This window comes from Dromaius novaehollandiae, chromosome 14 (genome assembly GCF_036370855.1).
Source record: "Dromaius novaehollandiae isolate bDroNov1 chromosome 14, bDroNov1.hap1, whole genome shotgun sequence".
Taxonomy (NCBI): domain Eukaryota; kingdom Metazoa; phylum Chordata; class Aves; order Casuariiformes; family Dromaiidae; genus Dromaius; species Dromaius novaehollandiae.
In genome coordinates this window covers 8,649,381-8,671,238 of record NC_088111.1, presented here as the reverse complement: position 1 = coordinate 8,671,238, position 21,858 = coordinate 8,649,381, and the positions used below count along the sequence as shown (strand labels likewise).

General features: G+C 39.0%; 1 protein-coding gene and 1 long non-coding RNA gene across 4 annotated transcripts in view; one reads left to right on the top strand and one right to left on the bottom strand.

Annotated features, from left to right (window-relative positions):
• Nucleotides 1-737: 737 nt before the first annotated feature.
• LOC135329929 (uncharacterized) lies at nucleotides 738-15,608 on the bottom strand. Of its 3 annotated transcripts, XR_010391602.1 has the most exons (5): nucleotides 14,965-15,591; nucleotides 13,178-14,803; nucleotides 4,606-4,810; nucleotides 2,148-2,256; nucleotides 738-1,545 (listed from the first exon to the last, which is right to left on the bottom strand). It is a non-coding gene; the product is annotated as an uncharacterized LOC135329929 (long non-coding RNA). The 3 variants fall into 3 exon arrangements; XR_010391601.1 differs by lacking the exons at nucleotides 738-1,545; nucleotides 2,148-2,256; nucleotides 4,606-4,810 and having other exon boundaries at nucleotides 13,059-14,803; nucleotides 14,965-15,026; nucleotides 15,333-15,356; XR_010391600.1 differs by lacking the exons at nucleotides 738-1,545; nucleotides 2,148-2,256; nucleotides 4,606-4,810 and having other exon boundaries at nucleotides 13,059-14,803; nucleotides 14,965-15,608.
• The window catches only part of CYTH3 (cytohesin 3), a 52,797-nt gene continuing 46,465 nt past the window's right edge, over nucleotides 15,527-21,858 (top strand). Inside the window, exon 1 of the mRNA XM_064520251.1 lies at nucleotides 15,527-15,821. Coding sequence (XP_064376321.1) covers nucleotides 15,797-15,821 — 25 coding nt within the window. The 5' untranslated portion in view covers nucleotides 15,527-15,796. The remainder of the gene's footprint in view (nucleotides 15,822-21,858) is intronic.

Genomic DNA, 21,858 nt, shown 5'->3' with positions numbered 1-21,858 from the left:
TGACTTGTCTTATGGTTTGTCACTGCAATAGCGTAATGTACAAAATCAATACACAATGGTAACTTATTGTAACTGTTTACAATTGAACTCTGAATACCAGTTGATGGGTTTTATCAAGTTATTTAAAAATAGAAATAAAAGCCTTTTAAAAAAACGATCTGGCTGTGCTGAACAAAAGAGCTAGTTTTGGTGCTTCTCAATCCAATTTTTCATTCTACAAATTGCACAAATGAGATGTACAAATAACAAAGCTCCTGTTTTCCTGCCATATAAAGTCACAGGTAGACAGTGACTGGCTTTTTCAGAGATAAAATTTGGGAAAATGTGCATTTACCAAATCCTGTCTTACCAAACAAATCTGTGCAAGAATAAAAGTGCGGTTATGCTTAGCCTTGAAAATTTGGTATCTGAGCAATAGGCTAGCTCAATAGTATTAGCCACCAATGTTTATAGGCATGCTTCTTACACTCTTATGCCACATCTTAATAAACCAGCAAAACTTAATATAATTCCAAGGTATTTCCCAACAAAGTAGGTCTAATCTTGTACTGCAGTCTCATTGAGAAGGGGAAAGCAAATCACGCTAACTGTGCAGAAAAGGACACAGCAAACTTTAGATAACATTGCTGAGTATTTCTTTTGAGGGTTAAAATCACCTTAGTATTAACAGATATGCCAGAGTGGCGGTGGTGGGTGTTGTTTTTTTTTTTTTTTTTTTTTCTGAATAAGAATTCACATTAAAGGAATGAAATAAACATTTATTTTCTGCTTAACATTGAGCATGAAAAACAAACAAAAAAGCCCCAAACCCCTTAACCTTCAGCTCTCTCTTCTGAAAGCTGCTATCAGCTGATTTTTTGATTCTAGACTCAAAAGATGATTAACTTACTTTTTTTGTTCTGAGGGCCTTGATGCCACAAGTGATAAATGCTGAGGAAGTATGCTATTGTTGTTTTATGTGCTGTATTTATTCCGTAGAGAGATGGTGTTGACAACTCTGAAGCAAAGGCTGACATCCTGAATACAAATTAACATGTACTCTTTTTCTTAATGATAAAAGCTGAGTGTCATTTCCCTCAAAACACAATCTTAACAGAAACAAAGAAGGGGGGGAGAGGAAAATGAATAACAATCTAATAAGTACTATGAGGTTTTGGCATATGCTTAGACATCCACAGTTTATGAAGTGCATCAACTCTCTCTCTCCACTGTAGATTCCTTATTGCTTCTGGAATTTGCACGGTACATACTAAAGCAATATTTTGGCTGGATAGGACATTACAGCTAATTCACTGTCACAGTGATGTGACCTAGCCCTCATTATTAATTTTGCTATCACTTTCAGATGGATTATCAGTAGTTTTGTGTGTGTGTGTATATATATATATAGGCATGATACCTGCAGCACACAGGTAACTTCAAGGCGTTCAGAATACACTGGCAGATAAACTTGGGAAAAGACATGCTAAAGCAGGTGTGTCAAAATCTTCTCCTATTAGGCTCTGAAGTCAGATGCAAGGTGGTGGTCTTTGGCTTTGAGATCATCTATGACAGGCCATAAAAAACAAAGATTCTGCTGAAAACATCCACATCTCTTAAGAAAAAGATTGAAAAAAATACAAAGAATGCCTTACATGTCATTTAAAAAAAATGGATAGAGGTCTAATTATCAAGCACTGTGCTGTGCTTGTAAAAGCACACTGTAAGTCTTCTGTTGATGCTACTTCTATTTATTATCATAAATATTTTCTATGCATATCAAAATACTCCTTTATGTATTTTTAACCTCACAGTTCAAAGACAAAAATACATACAGGTATTCACATTTTGTAATTCTTTCAAATTTTATGCATTCTGTTGAAACTATCCCTAAGGACAAAGGAACAAAAAGTTAAAGTCAAATGCTCACTTCTTGCTCACTGAACAAAAAAAACCCAGCAGCAGTGACAAACTTTTTTGTGACAAGCTTTTTTTTTTTTTTTTTTTAAAAAAAACCCTCTCTTTTGGGCTAGGAGCTGGAGCCCATAATCACTTCATCTGTGAGTTATTCACAAATAACCCTTCTGAGCACAGTGATGCTGTCTGGCCACTTGTAATCAAAAAAATCTGCTCTACAGCAGAGGTTCTCAAATCCTTTCAAATCTTACCCTTGCATTCCAAGTATTGCACATTGACTGCATGCATGTATGACTTGCTCCAGAGTTAGAGCAGTTGCAACATTTCTAACTTCTGGTTTTTGCTCACAGTAAGAATTCCCTAGAATGAAAAAAGCAAACTGTGAGTACTATGTATTTTTTGCCATTCTAAAATGTAATCATTCTGATGTAGTTCAGAGAAGATCAAGTAGGTTCCTTCTGATTTCAATATAAATAAAAAGCCCAAAACAGAAGATAAACAGGTGTATTAATTTGTATTTCCCCCCTCTTTACATATTTAATAGAAATACTTTTTATGATACTGTATAAGACCGTTCTAAGGACTTGCTTGTGCATCTTTAGATATTTGTCATTTTAAGTCAGATTTGTAGATGATGAATTTTGTATCAAATCGGGCTGAAAATAGGAGACTACCACAGAAACTAGACTGTTCCCTAGACTACAAACTGTCCCCACCTAGTCAAGAAAGACTGAAAACTTTAACTTTTCAGAGTTAGACAGCCTTCTTCTGTTCCCCTCCAGCTGCCTTCTGAGTGATACTATCTGTACAGCAGGTTTCCAGTCCTTCACTTTGGTATGTGGCATGTTCCCTACAATCTGTTGGTTAAAATAAAAGCTGTCTGGTTTGTGTTGTCACTGTCAAACATGAGTTTCAGAGCTCTTCCTCACATTTTATTTCTGTGTTTATAATCATTAACTTGCAATTGCTAATTCCACTTTCTGTTTTCTTTCTATTTAGCTAAACTCCTTAGCTGCTAATGTCAACGATCTAGAAGTCTGTAGAGATTTTCATCATTGGATTTTTATGATGGTCACTTCATCAAGCTTCTTTGGCACTTGCTCAATTTCAAGTTTATTCTAATGTATTTTCATACAGTATCCATAAGGCACTGTAGCCTCTCCTGAATGGACTATTTTAGCAGTGTCCTTTTCTTCCTCATAGGAAATGCTTTTTTGTAGGCCATATTGAAATAGCATTGGCCAAAGCTTTAATTCCATGTTTGTATATACAGTTACTATAAAAGAATGCTTTCTCAGTGAAAATACCTCTGGTAAAGTCTTTGTTACTGATACATACTTGTCAAACCCAGCAGCTGATCTGCCTGGGAAGGAACTGAACTTCTACCTCCTAACAGATATTCCAGCTGTGATAAGTAATGACATATACAAGATGACCCTTTTCAAACTAACATGCAAAAGCTTGAAAGGTAAGGAATAAACTATATGCTGCTATATTTGGCATTCAAATGCTATTAATAGAGGCCCCACTTTTTTTTTTTTTAAGAAGTAACAGTATCTGAAATTGGCAGATAGAAAGCCTAAAATCAGAAACTGAACCAGTCTAATGAATTTAAAGTCAGCTCTTTATTAGAAAGTTTTTTTATATCCATATAGTTTTTTTAGATAGGCTTTAATGTCTTAATTTTTCCCCTGATACTAGCTGATGCTTTACTTAGAAAAAAAGACGAACCAAGAAAAAAAATTACTTTGAGCACGTTCTTTGTTTAGTTTTGATAGATCATTTTGCCAGCAAAATAGGATGAGAAGATGTGAATTACACCATGAGACAAAAGACAATGTAGATACAATCTGATCTTCGTTTATGACAGGAACTCTGTCAAAAAGCTCAGGCTCCCACTTTTTTTTTTTTTTGAGGTGGGGTTAAATAAGTATTAGAAAAGGGCTTAGAGGGAATAAAAAGAAAGAAGTATTTTGCATCAGTTTTACAGGAAAGGGAAATTATACTTTTACTATTTTTTCCTCAGTTGTTATTTCTGTTATCTCTTCAGTCCTCCTACACACACCTTATCAAAATCCAGAACTAGGAGGTGAAGTAGTCCATTCAAAATTTGAAGAAAGCAGGCAAGTTGATCTTTTTTGCATTTCAGAAAGTATAGTCAACAAGAAATCTGATACTAGGATTTATCTGTTTAAGTAAATTAAAGTGGTTTTAGGAGGGCAAATCACAGCTTCAATCCTGTAATCCAATCACACAAGATCAGTACTGATGCCTTGCCTTGTTGACTTAATTGGAGCCCTGTAAGCATGAGGATCTTCCTATGTGAACCAAATTGCAAGGTCAGGGCTTGTGCATTTTATGGGAGTGCCTTTAAATTTAGACTAGGTTTAAAGTCCAGGCCCACTGATAGTACAGTCAATGTGAATCTTCCCAATGATCCAAGGAAAGCATAGTCACCTCCTAGATAAATATTACATGGGAATACTAAAGGGCACAAAGAAAACAAAGCCACGTGTTATAACATTACTTAGCTACTTAGCATGATAAAGTGGTTTGCCAATCACAGCAACTTAAACTACTTACTGTTTCTGGTCTTAGTCTATTTTGTTGCCAGTAATGATAAATCAACTTCCCAGTACTGTAACATATACTAAAAATTCAGAATTCTACTAAAATACTGTATTTGCCAATATTTTAGTACATACTCACCTGATAATACTTCTGTTCCTATGTACACAATAAAGGAAAGAATGAGCGATTTAACAGTTAGAGCACAGGACTTGTAGTTATATTCTCATCTCTCCAGTGACTCATTAGGTGATCCTGGACCAAATACTTTTCATTTTGCTAAACAGGGATGATATCTTCCTGAAATGCTCTGAAATTCATTGCATACACTCCAAATATTGTGATTCTAGCAAAAAACAAAATACAATTATATTATTCTGAAACAAATAGTCAACTTTTAGCAGCTGAGAAGTAATAAAAATAAAATAAACAATGTCCAAAGTTACAGCACACCCCATGGCCTTCTACAACTCCTAGGAATCCTGTTTTATTAAATGGTATAATTTGCTACTTTTTTTAATGATTAAATTGATAACAGTTTTTGCTAACAATGTTTATATACCTTTAGTGCCTGGTGTTTTTTGATCACAAATTATCTCTCGGAACTGCAAGCAGTCATTGATAATAAGGCTATTACTGCCTTTTATGCAAAGTATGTGTTACCATTTTGTATTCCTTCCCTGGAATATTATGTTTTCTTTTTTTCCTCAACAACATATTGTTCATCTGGGATATGCTGGTATCTTGCTAGTTGTCTGACACTGATGCAACAGTTAAAAAATAAAGTTACTATTTTTAGCAACTATTAATGATCGAGAAAATATACTGGACTATTTTCTTGGAATGTTGGAATAATAAAGTTACACCAAATTATATTTATTAGCAAGTCCTTACAAAAAATTAGGATTGTTACAGAAATGAGTATGAAAAGTATTTTCAGGGCTGTTTTTCTTTCGATAGTTTAAAGCACAGCAAATTTTGCTTTCAAATTAATCTGATAAATATTGTCATTAAAAATTTTTTTTCTTCTCTTTACCAAATTGTTCTTACTGTATGGAAGAATCACATAGTCATTCTCTCCTTGTTATCCTATAGGGCTTTGTGACTGAGACATGCACATGCATATGCAGAGTAGAACTAAAGCCCTTTTCTGCAGTTTTCAGTTACAACAGGAGGCACCCTGGCTAGCAGTAAACTCAGTAATTCAGGTAGAATTTTACCTAAGTTGATGACATCTTTTTAGTTTGCTCTTATTAGCTGTGGGTTTACTAAAGAAGTACTGTAACAACTGCTGATTGTTAGCAGAAGGGGAAGAGAAATTGTTTTACTCGGCCAGACTCTACACTCCAAAGGGACAGTCTTGTCTCCAAACTTTTTGTTAATAGCCTCTGTAAAGGTGTCAAGAAAGAGTTCCAAGTAGAACTGATTATTGAAAGTGAGTGGCCATGTCTTGGTTCAAAACTGGACTGAAACCAATGTAGTATATCCACACCAGCTTGGTAGCAGCCTTCAGAGTGTCTTTTGCTCATTATACTCCTAGGATGCCTCTAATCTTGGGACCTTGAGATAAAAGACTCATTTGCATAAGACATGAAATGGTGTTTTTCTGACTGCATGTATACAAACATATAAATATTTACATGTATATGCACATACATACATATTTTTGCTTGTTTAGCTTGAGAATATTCTTCTGCTTAAGTTTTAATTGTTTTCCATAATGTATATGCACATACATACATATTTTTGCTTGTTTAGCTTGAGAATATTCTTCTGCTTAAATTTTAATTGTTTTCCATAAATGATAAAAATCAAGTAGCAAGGATCCATGCTACGTTAAGCACGGTAAAAACATACCTTTCTTTTCTGTTGCATTATTCTGGAATTAATATGGATCTTCCAAATTCCCAGTATGATGAAGCTACTGCTCTACTTGTTCCTACTGCATATTTTAAGCATTCTGACACAGTCTATAGTTAGAAGTTCACATTTCCTAGAAGACTGCTTTATATACATTTATCTGCCATTATCTGCAGTTTCCTAATCTAAGAAAAACAGAATATTCTCTCCCTTTTTAACAGTTTCAATATTTTAGCTAAAAAATATGAAGAATTTATCTCAGAATTTATCTCTTTAAAGAATATCTGTACATCACAGCATTACTAAACCAGAGTGAAATACAACATTTACAGAAAGGAGAGTTTTGTATAAGTTATGCAGAAAGTCCACACCATTTGATGGAAAAAGCAGTAGCCAGAAAAGGAACTGCTAGGCTACTGTTCTTTTCAAAGGATGGACCAGCAAATTTCATAGGAGCAATCAGGACACTGAGGATTTAGATACAAAATACATCTAAAAATATTTCACGGATGGATTTAATATATGAAGGAGATAACAGTTCTTGTCAACAAGTTACAGATGTTTATCACTGTGAGAGAGAGACATTATTTAAGAAAATAAATAGTACTCAGCAGTCTATCAGCAGTCTTGAAAATCTGATCAAGATGTTGAAATTATTAGCTTTATCTGCCACCTTGTTTTTCAGGTTTGGAGTCCTGTATACATGCAGAGTTCGGGAAAGACCTTAGAGATGGGCACAGAGAGTAAAGGCATGGTTTTGTTAATCATGAGAATTTAGCTGTGCTTATTATGCATCCTCTACTGAAATAATTTCTCTTCTAGCAGGAATTAAACCAGAATGGAGGCCTTACCAGGCCAGAGAGAAGAAAACGTCCTTGCAGAAGAGAACTAATTTAATTCCCCATAACTGAACTAGCCCCCTCCCTTAGATTTTCATGTGAAAAGTCTTTCAGGAGCAACTGTCTGTCATTTGCTAAAGCTCTGGATTTTTCCCCACAGAAATATTTAAGCAAATGGAGAAGTTACTCAGCATGAAAAAGCATTCTTTATGCAGTATGAAAATGTTTAGCAGTCCGCATTTACTTCAGTAGCTTTGTGGATTAAAATTGTGCAGTAGATGTCTAACATAGTTGAATCATTTTTCTATAAAACATGCTTAAATAGTTTTGATAGTGACAAAAAAAATGCTCTCAAATATATTTTCAGCATCTTTGTTTAATTTTGAATACTTGGAAATCTGCTGAATGCTGCTGAATTACAAACCTGATGCAGATATCCTCAGAGCAGAGCTAGCATCTATACAACTACAATTTCTGTGTTTGAAAATATAATCAAGCTCATAAAGAGGCACATAAGAAAGGAAACTCAAAAATAAAATGCTTTCTTGAATTACTTTGTAGGACATTAGTTTTTCAAACACATACACTTGGCCAAAATTTTTTTGCTTGTTTTATCTGAAGCATGGCAATCTGCCAACCTTGGCTTTTAGTGATAAATTCTGCTATTCAGAGCAGAAGTTTTATATCTGAGGCCACTTCCTTCTGCTATTTTATCATCTTCCTGGTTTTGTCTGTTTTCAATAAATGCCTTTGTATTTTCACATCTTTTATATGCATGTATACACAGATCCTTTCCTCTGTATCAAAACTGACAGTTGCAAGTTTAAAGGATAAAAATCAGACTGTTGACTTCAATTTCATTGCACTAATGCACTGAATAGCTGTTTTTAAATTACACCATTAAAAGATCTTAATATGTTAATTTTAAAAGTATTTTCTGAATTGGGGGGGAACTGATGTTTCATAGCAAGGTTTTAAAATGAAAAGAATCACTGGTATAGCTGTATTTGAGTACTCAGTTTGACATATGAAGGCTGGGTTCTCAGAGTGAAAATGAGTTATTTTAAAGCATCTCAAATTTAAGCATACTGAAATTTAAAATCTAAAAAGAAATTATGGTGAAGTCCAATCATCTCTCCTTCCTCTGTCCAAAGCAGTTGAGTTTTTGCCTGAAGAGAAGAACCTAGAAAACTCAGAAGTAAGGAGAAACCAGAGGAGTAAGGAGAAAGACAGATCAGAGATCTCTGCACACAGTGCAGCCAAAAGACTTGGGAAACTTGAAGGAAAGAACAACGGAATTAGAGGTGGTCAGAGGAGGAGAACGAGATTGGAAGAAAAAGTTAAAGATGCAATAAAGCAAACTGGAGAAAAGCTTTTGGCACAAGAATAGGAAGCTATCCCTGATCTTACTGCCCATTCTAACAATCTGTCATGAATTCTTTCCCACAAAAAACTGTTGCTGAGGATGTAAGCTGAAAATCATCATGCACCAATCTTTTTATAAAGCCCTTTTTTGTTGTTGTTCTCTGAACCTATTGTTCTTTTACAGTTATATTAACAGACTAAAAATAACGAGAGCAGTTCTATTAGGCTTAAATTACAATTTTGTTTCTTAAGGATGATTATTTTATACTTTGTTGATTGAGATCACAGGAATCTTTTTCTGACCGCAGAGGAACTATAAGGTACCAAATTCATTCTTTGTGTAACTACACTGAGGTAAATGGAATTACATCAGGAATTAATTTGACGAGTCTTATCCATTTCCTTGGGAAAATTCTTTGTTTTAGTGCTTGCCAAGTTTTAACTTTGGCTTTCCCTTGCTTAACATCTTTATTTTCTTTAAGACCGTAAAGAGAAATACAGCATTAGAAAGACAGTTAAGGTGAAGATCTGTTTTTTTTAAATTAAAAGTACATTTCTTATGATAAAAAAATACCAAGACATTTTTGTTTGTCAAGGAAGTGTATGGGATTACCTTATTCTTACATCTATAAGGATATGAAAGGAATAAAATATTTGGTGTAATCATGGGAAGGAAAGGATTTAAATGATGTTTTTCTCCTTCAGATCCTGTCTGTTTTTTTTCTAACTATACCGGTTAGAATATACTAGGGACATTTCTTAATTAGAGACAGTAGGAACTTAAAGTATTACACATCACATTAACAAGAAAGCACTTTCCCTTTTGCACCTGAATTCAACAGGAACTATATATTTAAAAATTAACCTACAAGAGAAGCTGAAGACAAGCTCTCACCAGAATACAACTGCGATTCCATGACTTTCATAAATTCAGTTTTAGGGTCATCACATGGCACAAAATACTTAGTACAAACTAAATCCACCAGTTCGAATTTGTTGAAGAAAAAAACACAATTCTGAAGGGTGGTTTTACCCCTGACAATTTAATGGTAGAGTTGGTATCATCTGTCTCCCTACTGACAGTATAAAGCCAGGATAAAACCTGGTCTAAATATCGTAATTCATAGTTGGCTAATCTTGACAGGAATGCAACTACATGCTCATATCTAAACTGGATCAATTCAGTACCATTAAGTGATATGGTACTGCACAGATCACATATTAATAAACATATAAACCTGGCTATAGGCACAGTTTAAGACAGGCTGAGCATGAGGGATCAGTGAAACTGATGGAGAGCCCCTGAGATGGTCTGCAGCTCAGAATAAGACTAGGGTTGCACAGGGATCTCATCTCCACTGACAAAATTTAAGAACTCATCCACCGCCCTCCCTTCCTTCTTCCCGTGTCATCTTTGTGTAACAGTCTACCAATGCTGCAATTGTGCCAATGCAACTGTTTGTGGAACCAAGATGTAAACTTAATCAATGGATTAATTCAAGTTAAAAATGATTATTTTAGGATTTTTTAATCTGTGTTGATCTGATTTACAGCATGGCTCCACAAACAGTTACATCAACATGATTGAGAGGGCACTTAGAGTCACAGTCATTAGTTGCCAGTTCCTACTCCTGTCTAAATTTATGGTCCAATATTTATTAAGTCCAGATTTATGCATTCCTGACTAGCCAGCAGCACAGATTTGAGCCAGCTCATGTGGAGATATGCAATTGTATTTCAGATGCTCACTGCTGAATCAACAAGAGCACCTGATCTAACCCTTCTAACACTATGGTATGAGCGAGCCCGGCTTGTCACTTGGATGCCAGATGTACTGTGGGATGCCAGCCCAGGCAGCTGCCAGCCCTTGACTGGACCAGAGAGAGTGACATGTAATAATGCGTTTACACACTCCAAGCTGGAGTTAGCCAGAAGATGTGAAATCACATGCTACAGCTATTTCTCAGGGCAGGAACAGAGTATAGTCTTGGGTAGTGCTTTCTCTTTTGGAGAACAGGCTTCCACTTACTTTACATCAAACTCTTTTGTTTTCCTTAGTTAGGAAAAACCCTCTCAAACTCAATACAAAATCCAACTGATGATTGGTTTCATTCCTTGCCCTTTGAATCCAAGTTCTCCTTTTCTGTTATTTTAGGTACAGCTCTCATACTGGAAATCATCCTGTTTGTGTCTGGCAGTATGCGTAATGAATACAGGCAGAGCAAGCTCTAATGCAAAATGTATTTCAGATCACAGTGTAACAGAGCTGGTGGACCTCCACATTTTTTTGTGTGTTTCGTTTTTCTCTCTGGGACACTCTCGTGTTCTTTACTCAGTGACTCACCAGCAGCCCCTCTCAGTGTTACACAATGGAAACCAGCACTGATGTCCAAAACCGGTAATATTTGATGCTACAAGTAAATTATGTCCGTTTAGAAGTCTCAAAAAAACCTTAAAATATGTCAAGAATTGTAATTTGAAATAAGCTGCAAATAAAATCCAGGACATGATTTAGAAATTAATCTGGAAAAAAAAAGTGCAAGATTCTTAGAGGAGAGGCATATTTAACTTTGTTTCTTTGACTATTTTAAGGGCAAGGGCTTCTTATCCACATGAAGAAGCACCATTCATAAAAGATGTTTGACTTGCTAAGCTTGAACTTTGATGTTCCCCCAAGCAATACAAAATACTTGCACGTAAAATTTATTTGGACTAAATGGAAGGTGCAAACTCTTTTGGAACTGGTAAGACAACCCGCAAACAGGATTTTCTATAAATGTATTTTTCCAGCAGAGATAAATATGATGTGTGTGACAGCATAAAAATTTTAAGAAACAATACATGGCTAAAACTCATCTGCCAGACAGAGGAAGTCAAAGAGTTTGCCTTAGGGGTTCAAGAAAGTCAGATTATTCAAGTACTGATAAATAAAAAATGAGGGCAAAAAGACATGATGATGGACTAAGACTTTCCTGCCTGGAAACTATCAGGCAATGCTTCTGAAGATATAAAAGTGTTTTAATTGTCTAGATCTGAAACAAAGCTATTCTTTAATACAAATACAATGGCTGAGTTTCAGTGACAGCCACTCTGATTATCAACAGGACATTGTCTTGGGAAATGAAATACTTGCATCATTTTTCTAAACACGTGAGTATCTAAATGAACAAGTAATATAATCAAACAAATAATTCTCATTTACAAAATACTGCAGAACATCTGTATTTCCTTTAAGATGTATCTTGTTTTTAAGATATATCTATATTCTTTAAGAATATTCTTACACAGAATAATATTTTATATTCCTTTTTTTTAATATTTAATTGTATTCTTATAAAATACATATAGATGTTTTTCATATGAATTGGTCTCCTTACAGATAACAATAAAATCCTTCTTATCAAATCTAATGCAAGTGTCAATAAACCAGACTTGCAAACGAGCAGTGTGTTGACTGAGGACATATGAAAGGGCACTACCTGCATATGGGACGACTACCACCTTAACTAAGATCTGAATGATTCTTTCTTCCTTTCAACAGCAAGACACATTACTCCATCTCCCTGTGTCTGATGTCTACACCCAGTCTGATGGCACAAAGGCAATTACTTGATTTCTTTCTGTGTTACGAAATGCAATTATGAATTTTCTCACATCTTTTAATAAAATGTTACCATCTAATTCCCTACTACTGTCAATGTAATGAACATCACCATAGCTCATGCTTTTGATTAGAATTATAAAGTTTACAAAACCTATCATCATAAAACGAAGTTTTACATTAATGAAACATTTACATTACCAAAAGAAGAAACTTATCAAAGTAAGATTAAGCTTATTTCTTTCTACAAGTAAACTGAAGATGATATCAAGATGATTTCCAAAATTTTCATTAACTGATAAAGAGCTATACAGAGAAAAGGGAAGCCACTCTTGTCAAAGAAAGGATGTGATAACCAGGGGGGCTTTTCCACTCCTAAATTCTTTGATTATTAAAAAAAGCGGGGGAGAGTAATTTTCATTCACTATTTCTTGCTATCCAGTTTAAAATGCAATCTATAGCAATCTTGCTAGCTCAAGATTTAATGAGACCCCTAAACCCTGAAAATATCATGTGAGGGATGTAGTTGTCTTTACTGACCTTTTGTGTAGGGACAAATATCATAATAGATAAGCTCCTAACCCTTTAAAATGAAAAATCACATGATAAATTACTACTCAGTGGAAACTTAATCAAAAGAGACACCAAGCTAAAGAGGAAAATAAAGAAAGTGTATGACCTGAAAATTCAGCAGATAGCACCATTATCATTATGTAATCAACAGCAGTTTTTGAAGAATCTCTTATTTTTCCCTAAAAATAATTTAAATAGACCAGCTATTAGAATATCATTCACAGGAATGAGAGCCTATTCAGTTCTTCGAACACAAACGCTTAGATTTGCAAATCTAAAACTGACAAAACATACTTGTAGTAAAATTAGAGCTATGACGAGAGAAGAGACTGCAGGAAAGAAAAAAAGATCAATCGTTAGAAAACTGTTGACTGAAACCTTTATTAATACGGAGAGAGGAAAATCTGTATGTATTTTAAAACATAAGAATGGTGACAGTTCCCAAAGACAAAGTAGATGCAAGAGAATTACTCACGAGAAGAAAATAGTTCAGTGGAGCACGTCCAAAAATGTGTTGAGATTATAACCTGCCCTGCATCTGCTCCTTTTCTTGTAAGGAGCTTCCTAGTAAATAATAATAGTGGCATTGAATTAGCAAAATCTACAGAGTAGTTCTGGTATAGTAGAACTACTACAGTTACACAGTAGAACTATCACTGTAATTCTTTAGTTGATTTTGTACATTTACAAAAATCTATTCCTGTCCTAGTTAGGTTTATAGCCAGGCACATGAAACCTATTTTACACACAGGAAAATGAGGCAAAAAGGTAAAAGGTTTGATCTTACAAGTTTCTATCACACCTACATCTCACCTAAAGATTAAACAGCTCTATCCAGTAAGCACCTTATACGCAAAACTAAGTGTTACGATCTAGAACACTTACAGGATCAGATTCTTACAAAACTATGCATATTTACAAAATACACAATATGTATGAAAAGTTCAAATGTGTTAAGAAATTCCTGCCATCATTCTGGTGTCATACAACCTCAAATAAGACACTGTAAGTTTAACACTCTCTTGTATTTCATGTAATTAATAAGCGATCCTAATACAACAGGACAGAAAAGAATAGCTTTCATTGAGTGGGTACAGAATGATACATACTTCAAAGCTGCAACAGCATGAGCTACATATTCAACTATGCCAAATACTGAAAAATTAACTGTTTGTTCAAGTTATTAATTTAGGAAATTAATAAAGTTAGAATAAAAAACTTTTTTTATATTGCAAGTTTGGAATTGTCTGATTTTAGCATTGCATTTATGAAAAATAGCCCAACTGATCACTTCTTATAATAGGACAGTCATTTTTTCATATCTTGCATCCCTGAATCATTTTTATCTTGCTATTAATTATGAGAATTTTAAAGCCTAGTACCGCTCCTACTCAAGTCAATAGGAGTTTTGCCATTGAACTGGTGGGAGCAGGACTGTTTGCCATGGCTTACTGTCTCTGTAATTAGAATCAGTGATTAGGATATCATTTATTTTGCGCTAGAGTTTTCCTTACAGCAAAAGTATATTAAATTATACTGAAATTGTCTGAAGGAACAAAAAGAAACTGTCAAACAAAAGCAACAAAATAAATAAATAATATTTATATAAAGGCACAAAACAGTAGAGATTAAATGAAAAACAATCTGCAATTATAAAAATACAACTTTTCTCACAAACCCGATACCCATCTAATGTAAATTAAGTTCACTCAGTGTGCAAAATATTCAAAGCCCACTGTCAATTCATCTCTGCATTCAAACTTGTTTTAAAGCCATCCTGTAATTGACACACATTTCAAAATAAATCTCTTACCAAGGTAATGCTTCTGTTCTGGGTAATCATCTCCTTTTTGTACACAAACTTACTAGAATAATAACAAAGCTGATTTAAAATTTAAAATACGAAGCACAGAGGAGTATTTTAAAGGCTTGTGATGTTTATACAGTTTCTAGATGAGTTAAAATGCTTTATCGGCAGAGCAGCCGTCAAAGCCGAACCTCAGCTCCCCGCGAAACGGACTGAAGTAACCCCGAGGAGCAGCGGCGCGGAGGTGAGCGCGTCTGACACGGCCTCCCAGGCCGCGTGCTGTCCCATGCCAGCCTACAACAGGAAAATGAAAAAACCGATACTTTCCTGTTGGCTGACCCTTTCCTCCCACAGTTTCCTTTCTGAACAACATTTTGACACCAAAGGTTTTTAAAAAGCCCAGCGAGGGGGTGGCGCCTGGGAAGGCCGCTGCGTGCCAGCACAGCCCCGCTCACCTTCGGAGACTCCGCAGGCCGCCGCCGTCGGGGCTCCCGCGGTGTCTCACCGAAGGGCCTCCCTGAGGAGTCAGGAAATAGTATTTTGAGTCTCAAGACAGTGAGCAGGCAAAGCCTTCCCGTCACCGACCAGGGAACATGCCCCCCCCCCGGGCTATGTACAGAGACAGCCCCGCCTATGTGGGAGATTCCCGGACCCCCGTGCTGGGGAGGCGACCGGCACCACGCCAGGGCCGGCGACCCGCGCCTCGCGCCCCCTTCTCGACGCTTCGACCCACCCCGGCGCCCTCCCCGCCGCCGCGGCCTCGCCCGCCGCCCGCCTCCCGCCCTCTCTCCCGCTCTCCCCCCTTGAGGCAGTTTCAAAGTACGCAGCGGCTCCGCGGGGCTGCCCGGTCACCGCACGCCGCCCTCGGTGCCGCCGTTTCAGCGGCCTCGACGCCGCCAGGCCGCGCCGCGCGGCCAGGGAGCGCCGCCAGGGGAGGCGGGAGCGAAGGAGGCGCCCGCCCGCGGCGCGGCCTGCCCCGGGGGCGAGGAGGCGGCGCGGCGCTGACCCGCGACCCGGCGGCGGCGGGCGAGGCGAGGCGAGGCGAAGCGGCGGTGCGGGGCCGGCCGCGCCTGCCTACCCCCCTCCGCCCCTGGGCGGGTCACATGAGAGGGGCGGGCGGCTGGGCCGAGGCGGCGGTGCCGCCGGGGCTGAGGCAGGGCTGGGCGCAGAGGGACGGGGCAGGGCAGCGCGGCGGCGGCGGCGTGGAAGCGGCGCCGAGCGGCTGGAGCGAGCGCCGGGCCTCCCCCAGCCGCGGCCGTTGCGGAGCGCGCTGCCTGCGGCCCCGACATGGACGAGGAGGGCGGCGGAGGCGGTGAGTGGCGGGGCCGCCGCGGAGCCGGGGCGAGGCGGGCGCGGCGCGGGACCAGCCCTGCCCAGGCCGCGGCGTCGCCGGGAGGCTTCGCCCGCTGGCAACAATAGGGGCTCTGTGCCCGCGGCGGCCCCCTCCCCCGGGCCGGGCGCTGCCCCGCTCGGCGCTTTGCGAAACTCCCCGGAGAGGCGGAGTCCGGGGCGCGGAAGGCGCCTGAGCCGCCCCGGCGCCGCGGTGACAGCCCGCGGGGCGCTCGCCGGGCTCGCTGCGCTCCCCGTGCGGCCGCGCCGGGGGGGGGGGGCGGGAGGAAAGGGCGTTTGTGGCAGCGTGCGAGCAGTGGGAAGAGTCATTATGTCCGGCAGCAGCTTTCTGCGTGCGTTGTCTTAATGGAGGTCGGTGATAACCCGGGGCGGCTCGTCCCGCGTGGGCAAGGCGAGCCGTGTCCGAGGGCCGGTTAGCGCTGCGCTCGGGAAATCCGGGCTCGCGCCTCGCCGGAGCTCCCCTTCCCCGGCCGGAGGCTGGTTGCGCAGCAGCCCGAGCCGCGGCTTCGCGCGGGCTCTGCTCGCTTAATCCGTGCTCCGAGTTACCCGTTCTTCCGTGCCACCGGCGCCGGGGAGCGGCCGGTCCCGGCCCCTGCGGGTCCCGAGCACGCCGTGTTGGGACGCGGTGGCTTCTCGGCTGGGCAAAGCGACGGCTGAACCGCGCGTGATTAAGCGCGGCGGCTGCTAATTCCCAGGGTAATTGCCCGCAACTGGGAAGTGGAGTGGGTGCGGTGTTTGTTTTGACAACTTGAAAGAAAAATACCCAGGTGAATCAGAAAAATAGGTCTTCCAGCAGCCGTGTGCGAGCGGGGCCATTTCGCAGCAGTCACTTCTCCCGCTTGTTTTGCCAGCGATAGATTTAGCTCTAACAAAAATCTGAAAAGGGAAAACTGTGGCAAAACAGGCCAGTCTTCCTTTAAAAATTATCATCAGAAACAGTTCAGCGTTGTGAAGAGCAGAAAACTCATTCATACCTGAATTAATGTTATTTTTACTGTACCATGGACTTGTGTCCGCAGTAAAAGGAAGTTACCGTGCTGCTTGTTGGCACTAACCCGGTGTAAGGTAGTGCTTTTTCACATGTGAGACTTTAGACTTTAAAGTGGACCTGTTGCAGGATCAACCTTTCGTAAGGTGCTAAGTGTTTCAAAGTTGAGTTTTCATGGGAGAAGAAATACCCACAACCTCAGGAGGAATTGGTCTAGATTTAGCAAGACTAGTTGTGTTCCCGAAGAAGTCAGATTTTTATATACCACATCGTGTGTAAGTGAAACTTTTCCCTAGATTCAGGCCCATTCTTTCCCTTTTCTTTATAACTTCATATCACATTAATAAACATGTTGCTTTTTTTGTCAAATTACAGTATAATTTCTGTTGCTCCTTACTTGGCTTTGTAGTGAAACAGTCGCAGACTAATGAGACTAGTTTTTTTGCAGTCAGTGTATCTGGACTTTTACATTAGGTTCTTGTGAGTATTACATTTCTCTCAAAATAGAGATCTGGTCTGGCTTTCTCCTATAGCACACTATCAATCTGGAACACCAGGATTAGTTAGATCACTTCCAGGTAATGAACTGTTATTTTAAATTAGGAGGGTTTTTTTTCTTCTTTTTAAGCAGTACAGTGCATGTGGAAAGTGTTGATTTGACAGCCAGGCAGTTTTAAAATGCTTTAGTGCTGCTGCTGAGTCCTGGGATATGACATAAGTGAACCTGACCAGGGCTGTCAGTATTTTGAAACTTGATAGGACATTTGCAGGGCTCCCGAGATTCCCATTACTGAGTGGGAAACTCCTGGGGCTAAGCCTGCCAGTGTGTGCAGGTGCCTAGGAAGTGTACAGAATTATTTGAGAACTGCATAGAATCACCCTAATGAGAGACTTGAACTAGATAAGCATCTAAATAGCTAGGACATTAAACTGTGATTCAGGAGGTAAACTTCTGTTTCCAGGTCAGTTCTGCCTGCTGCTCTTCACTTTAGCTCACGTCTTATGTTCAGTTTCCTTATTTATCAAATGGGGTCAGTTATTTTACCACCTTTCGTAAAACCTGTGAATGAAAGCAGAGCTATGTGAAGTTAGCTGTTATCATTTTAGAAACATTTAATGGGAGAGAAATGTTAATTCAGGGAATTGTTCTTAGTACTGCTTTCTCTTTTGTGTGTGGAGCCTGAATGGGGGCATGCATTTGTATTATACAATCCATTTATGCACAGACCTCCCATTGATTGCAGTGGAGGCTCTGTGCATGGATTATCGATGTGATATGATCCAAGTCAATTAGTGTTTGTTTCAGCCTGCTTTTGTGTTCTGATTAAAATATCTCTGTGGTTCACTTAGTTCAGGAAATTTCTCCTCCTCCCTCTCCTCACTTGGTTGAATATCATGTCTTTTGTGATCTGACTGAGGTTTTTCTTATATGCGTGCTGTTAATGTAGGGATGGTACCATTGAACTGAGATGTTTACATTGAACGTTAATGTTGGCAGTAGGTGGTATGATTGTGTACTGCTAAATAGTAAGCAACCTTCTGTATCATTAAAGAATATATAAATAGTCTATGTGGGTCACTATATAGAAGACATGGCAGAATAGGGCTCTTCACTGTGAATTTTTTTTTTCCTTCTCTGAATTTGAGTCTAGTCATGCAGTGGCTTCAGAGTCCCCCCGGTTCAACTCGGTGGCCTTCCACTCAGAAACATCGCAAGATCAATCACTGATCAACTTTTGCGTGTATGCTTGTTTTAAACTAACTCTGTGAAGGGCTCTGAACGGACATGCAAAGAAATTAAAATCCTGCCTCTGCCTGAAGAATAAACAATGTTGTAGTGCTAATTATGGCAGTGCGTTTCTCTACTGCTCCCCAAACTCCATGCTTTCCTGCTGAATCCCGAAGCTCATCTGGGGGTGAGAGAGCGGTTGAGTTGCTGTGCGCTGCTAGTCCTTGGCTGTGCTTCCCGGCAGTGGTGCCAGGTAGGATGCTGGTTTCTGTTATAGAGGCAGCCATTTACTGGGAACTAGACTGCGAGACCAGCTCGTCTTGCAGAAGATTCAGAAGAACAGATTTGCTGCCAAAGCAAATTAAGCAATCTGACTTCTGTTCTGTCTGTGTAGCAAAGCCAGTTATCCATTTATAGGTAAAAGCTGGTAAGTGTAATAAACCCCACAAACTATCTTAATCAACTTTTAAAATTTTTTCTAAAAAGATATATCACCTGTAGACATGAGTAGCCTCTGGAGCTCTTCTGTTCTTTACATTGTAGCCTTTCAAAGATAGATGATAGAGTCCATATGGCTTTCTCATGGTTATATACATTTGCTTTGCATTTAAGTCTAAAATTGCATGTTTTGTTCATTGTGAAAGATAACATACATATCCTATTTAACATTCCTGTGTGTGAGCTCTTAACATATGTTTCACTACGTACTCATTAAAGTGGATAACTCGTACTCATATTTTTAAAGAGTTGTCCCAAAAGGTCTTTGGAGGAGGGCTTGTGGTTTTACAAAACATCCGAGGGAAGTGTCAGGAATAAAAGAGCACACCCGACTGTTAGACTAACCACCTGCGCTGGTTTTAGGGAGAAAGCAAAATAGCTGATATGAGACACAGTTAAAACAAACAAGTAAATGACAGAATCAGCAGAGTTTCGCACTAAATCTTTTTTTGCTAAATAAATACTTCTTCATGCTAAATGGGATATCTTGTATTTTTTTTGTAAAGATAACCTGTCAATTCAATAGTATCACAATTTTAGCCCAAATTGCAGTTAATATCTTATCACTCTAAGGGAAAAATGCCATAGTAAAACATTAATAATTACATTTTAAAATGATAACTATTTTTAGTGGTATCATATATGTTTTATTATGGAAACATTAATATTTTTCTCAGCCTAATGTTCAATATTTTTAGCAGTGACCTGGAGGAAGACATTAAAGTATTGCCTATAAAATTTCTAGAGGTTGCCAAATCTGTCATCTTGTGAAATAATGATATGCGGTCCCTTGTGCACAGCGATACAAACGGCATACCATGAATTGCAATACGACGATAGCATAGCATTTGTCTGTACTACTACATCTAGGAGGGGAGTTAAAAAAAAAAAAAAAAAGCTGTGGGATTTACTTACGGGAACAGTGTGTGCTTTGCAGAGCAATCTCGGCATCGTAGTAATGGCCACCTGAATGTGGGCTCCCTGTGTGCTGCTGTTGCTGAATGGATGTTGCAATCTTTTAACATCAGTGGAGCTATAGGATTCTTTACCATTTGAGGGGCCGTGCATCTTGAGGCAACACGCTGTTTTCCAAGACATGTTCTGCCGTTAAAATTGAATTTCTCAATCTCATCATGTTTATTGTATCCCCTTCTTTCTTTATTGGGTTTTGCATGTTTTTTTCAAGAGAAAACTGATGAAATACAGTATGAATTTCCTCCCGTTTCTTCTACTTGCCTTCTGCTTGTCCAGTAGGTCTCTCCTTTCCTACTACAACAGACAAGTTTTATCTCTTGCCTTTTAAATTGCTTCGCTTATACTGTAGCTCTCTTATCTGCTGCTATCTCTTGCTCGCTTCCTTTCCCTCCCAATACAAACATACTTTAGTCTCTTTATACCCCGTCTTGGCCCCAGTTACTTTATGAACTGCTGCCCCATCTCCCTTTCATGTCGAAAGTCGTCGAGGGAGCTGCTCGCAGTCGCTGTCTAGAAGAGTAGCTCCTCCAGGTTCATCCTAGGTCCTTTCCACACTTGTCCTGACCCCTTGTACTCCATACATTCCCTTCCTCCTCTTTGTCCTGCCAGCTGCCTCTGGTAATGTTTACTATACTTCTTATTTTTGAAATCTTGCTCTTTCTTGGCTTCTTTGACTGTTCTCTCCTCATTCCCCTTCTATCTAGTTAATCGTTTTTTCATTTGGAAGATGATCATTCTCCTTCCAACTTTTTGTGAGGATTTGCAGGACCCTACCCTTGGTTTTCTGCTCCTTTCTCCTCTACATCTTGTTTCTGGATAATCACATTTGCAAATAATAATTTGAAATATCGTGTTTAAGCTGATGACTCACAGCGTGTACTGTCTGCTCTGGATCCAGTACCATCTCTCCCAGCTAAAATGTTGGCTTGTTTGACATCTTAAGAGTGCATAATTGTCATCCTAAGCTTAATGAGTCTAAACCAGAGCTCCTAATGTTGTTTCCAGCCACTGCCTTTCTTGATGTCTGTGGACACACACTGACATCCTGGTTGGTTATTGACAAGTAAATAATTTGATGTTATAATTTATTCTTTCTTAAAAAAATAGTCTGCAGAAAAGTCATAGAAAAATGACATTAACAGAGAACACTTGCAATGCAAAAGTGTTGGAGTGGAACACTTTTGCAATCTCAAAGTTATGAAATAAGTTCTCTTTTCCTACGCAATATTAATTTTCCTGCTTGAATGCATAGATAGATTTAATCTGATTTTCTGTAAGTTTCATGGGGCTAGCCGGCAGGTAGGATAGTGTTTTGTGGTGATTGAGTGAATCTGTATTATATGATTTCTTTTTCCACCTCCCTTTTTTGATAAAGCGATAGTGAATAACGTGCTTCACTCTTTCGTTCTGTAGTTCTTGAGTACTTAAGCATGTACTGTCAGATTGCGCTCATTTTAGTGAAGAGTTTGGACACGTTGACCGTGGGCTTCATTCACGGAGAATAAAAATAAGTTCTTGGCAGCTACCTCACTGGGAAAGCCTGTCAACTTATACATTTGTAAGGCAGGAATCCTGTGGAAGTGAAGAACACATGATATTTTACTTCAATCTGTACAGAAGCAAAGACAGAATTGTGTGAACAGCCATGGCTGGCGTTCCTGAGTTCTTCGCTGTGTGTTCTCTTAAGCGGTATGTTGTACAGGAAAGGCATGTGACTTAGATATTAAAAGTGTATTTAATTATGCCATTTGTGTAACTTTAACATCTAACAAACTTTTTTAATTGCATGTGACTTCCTTCTTTTAATTC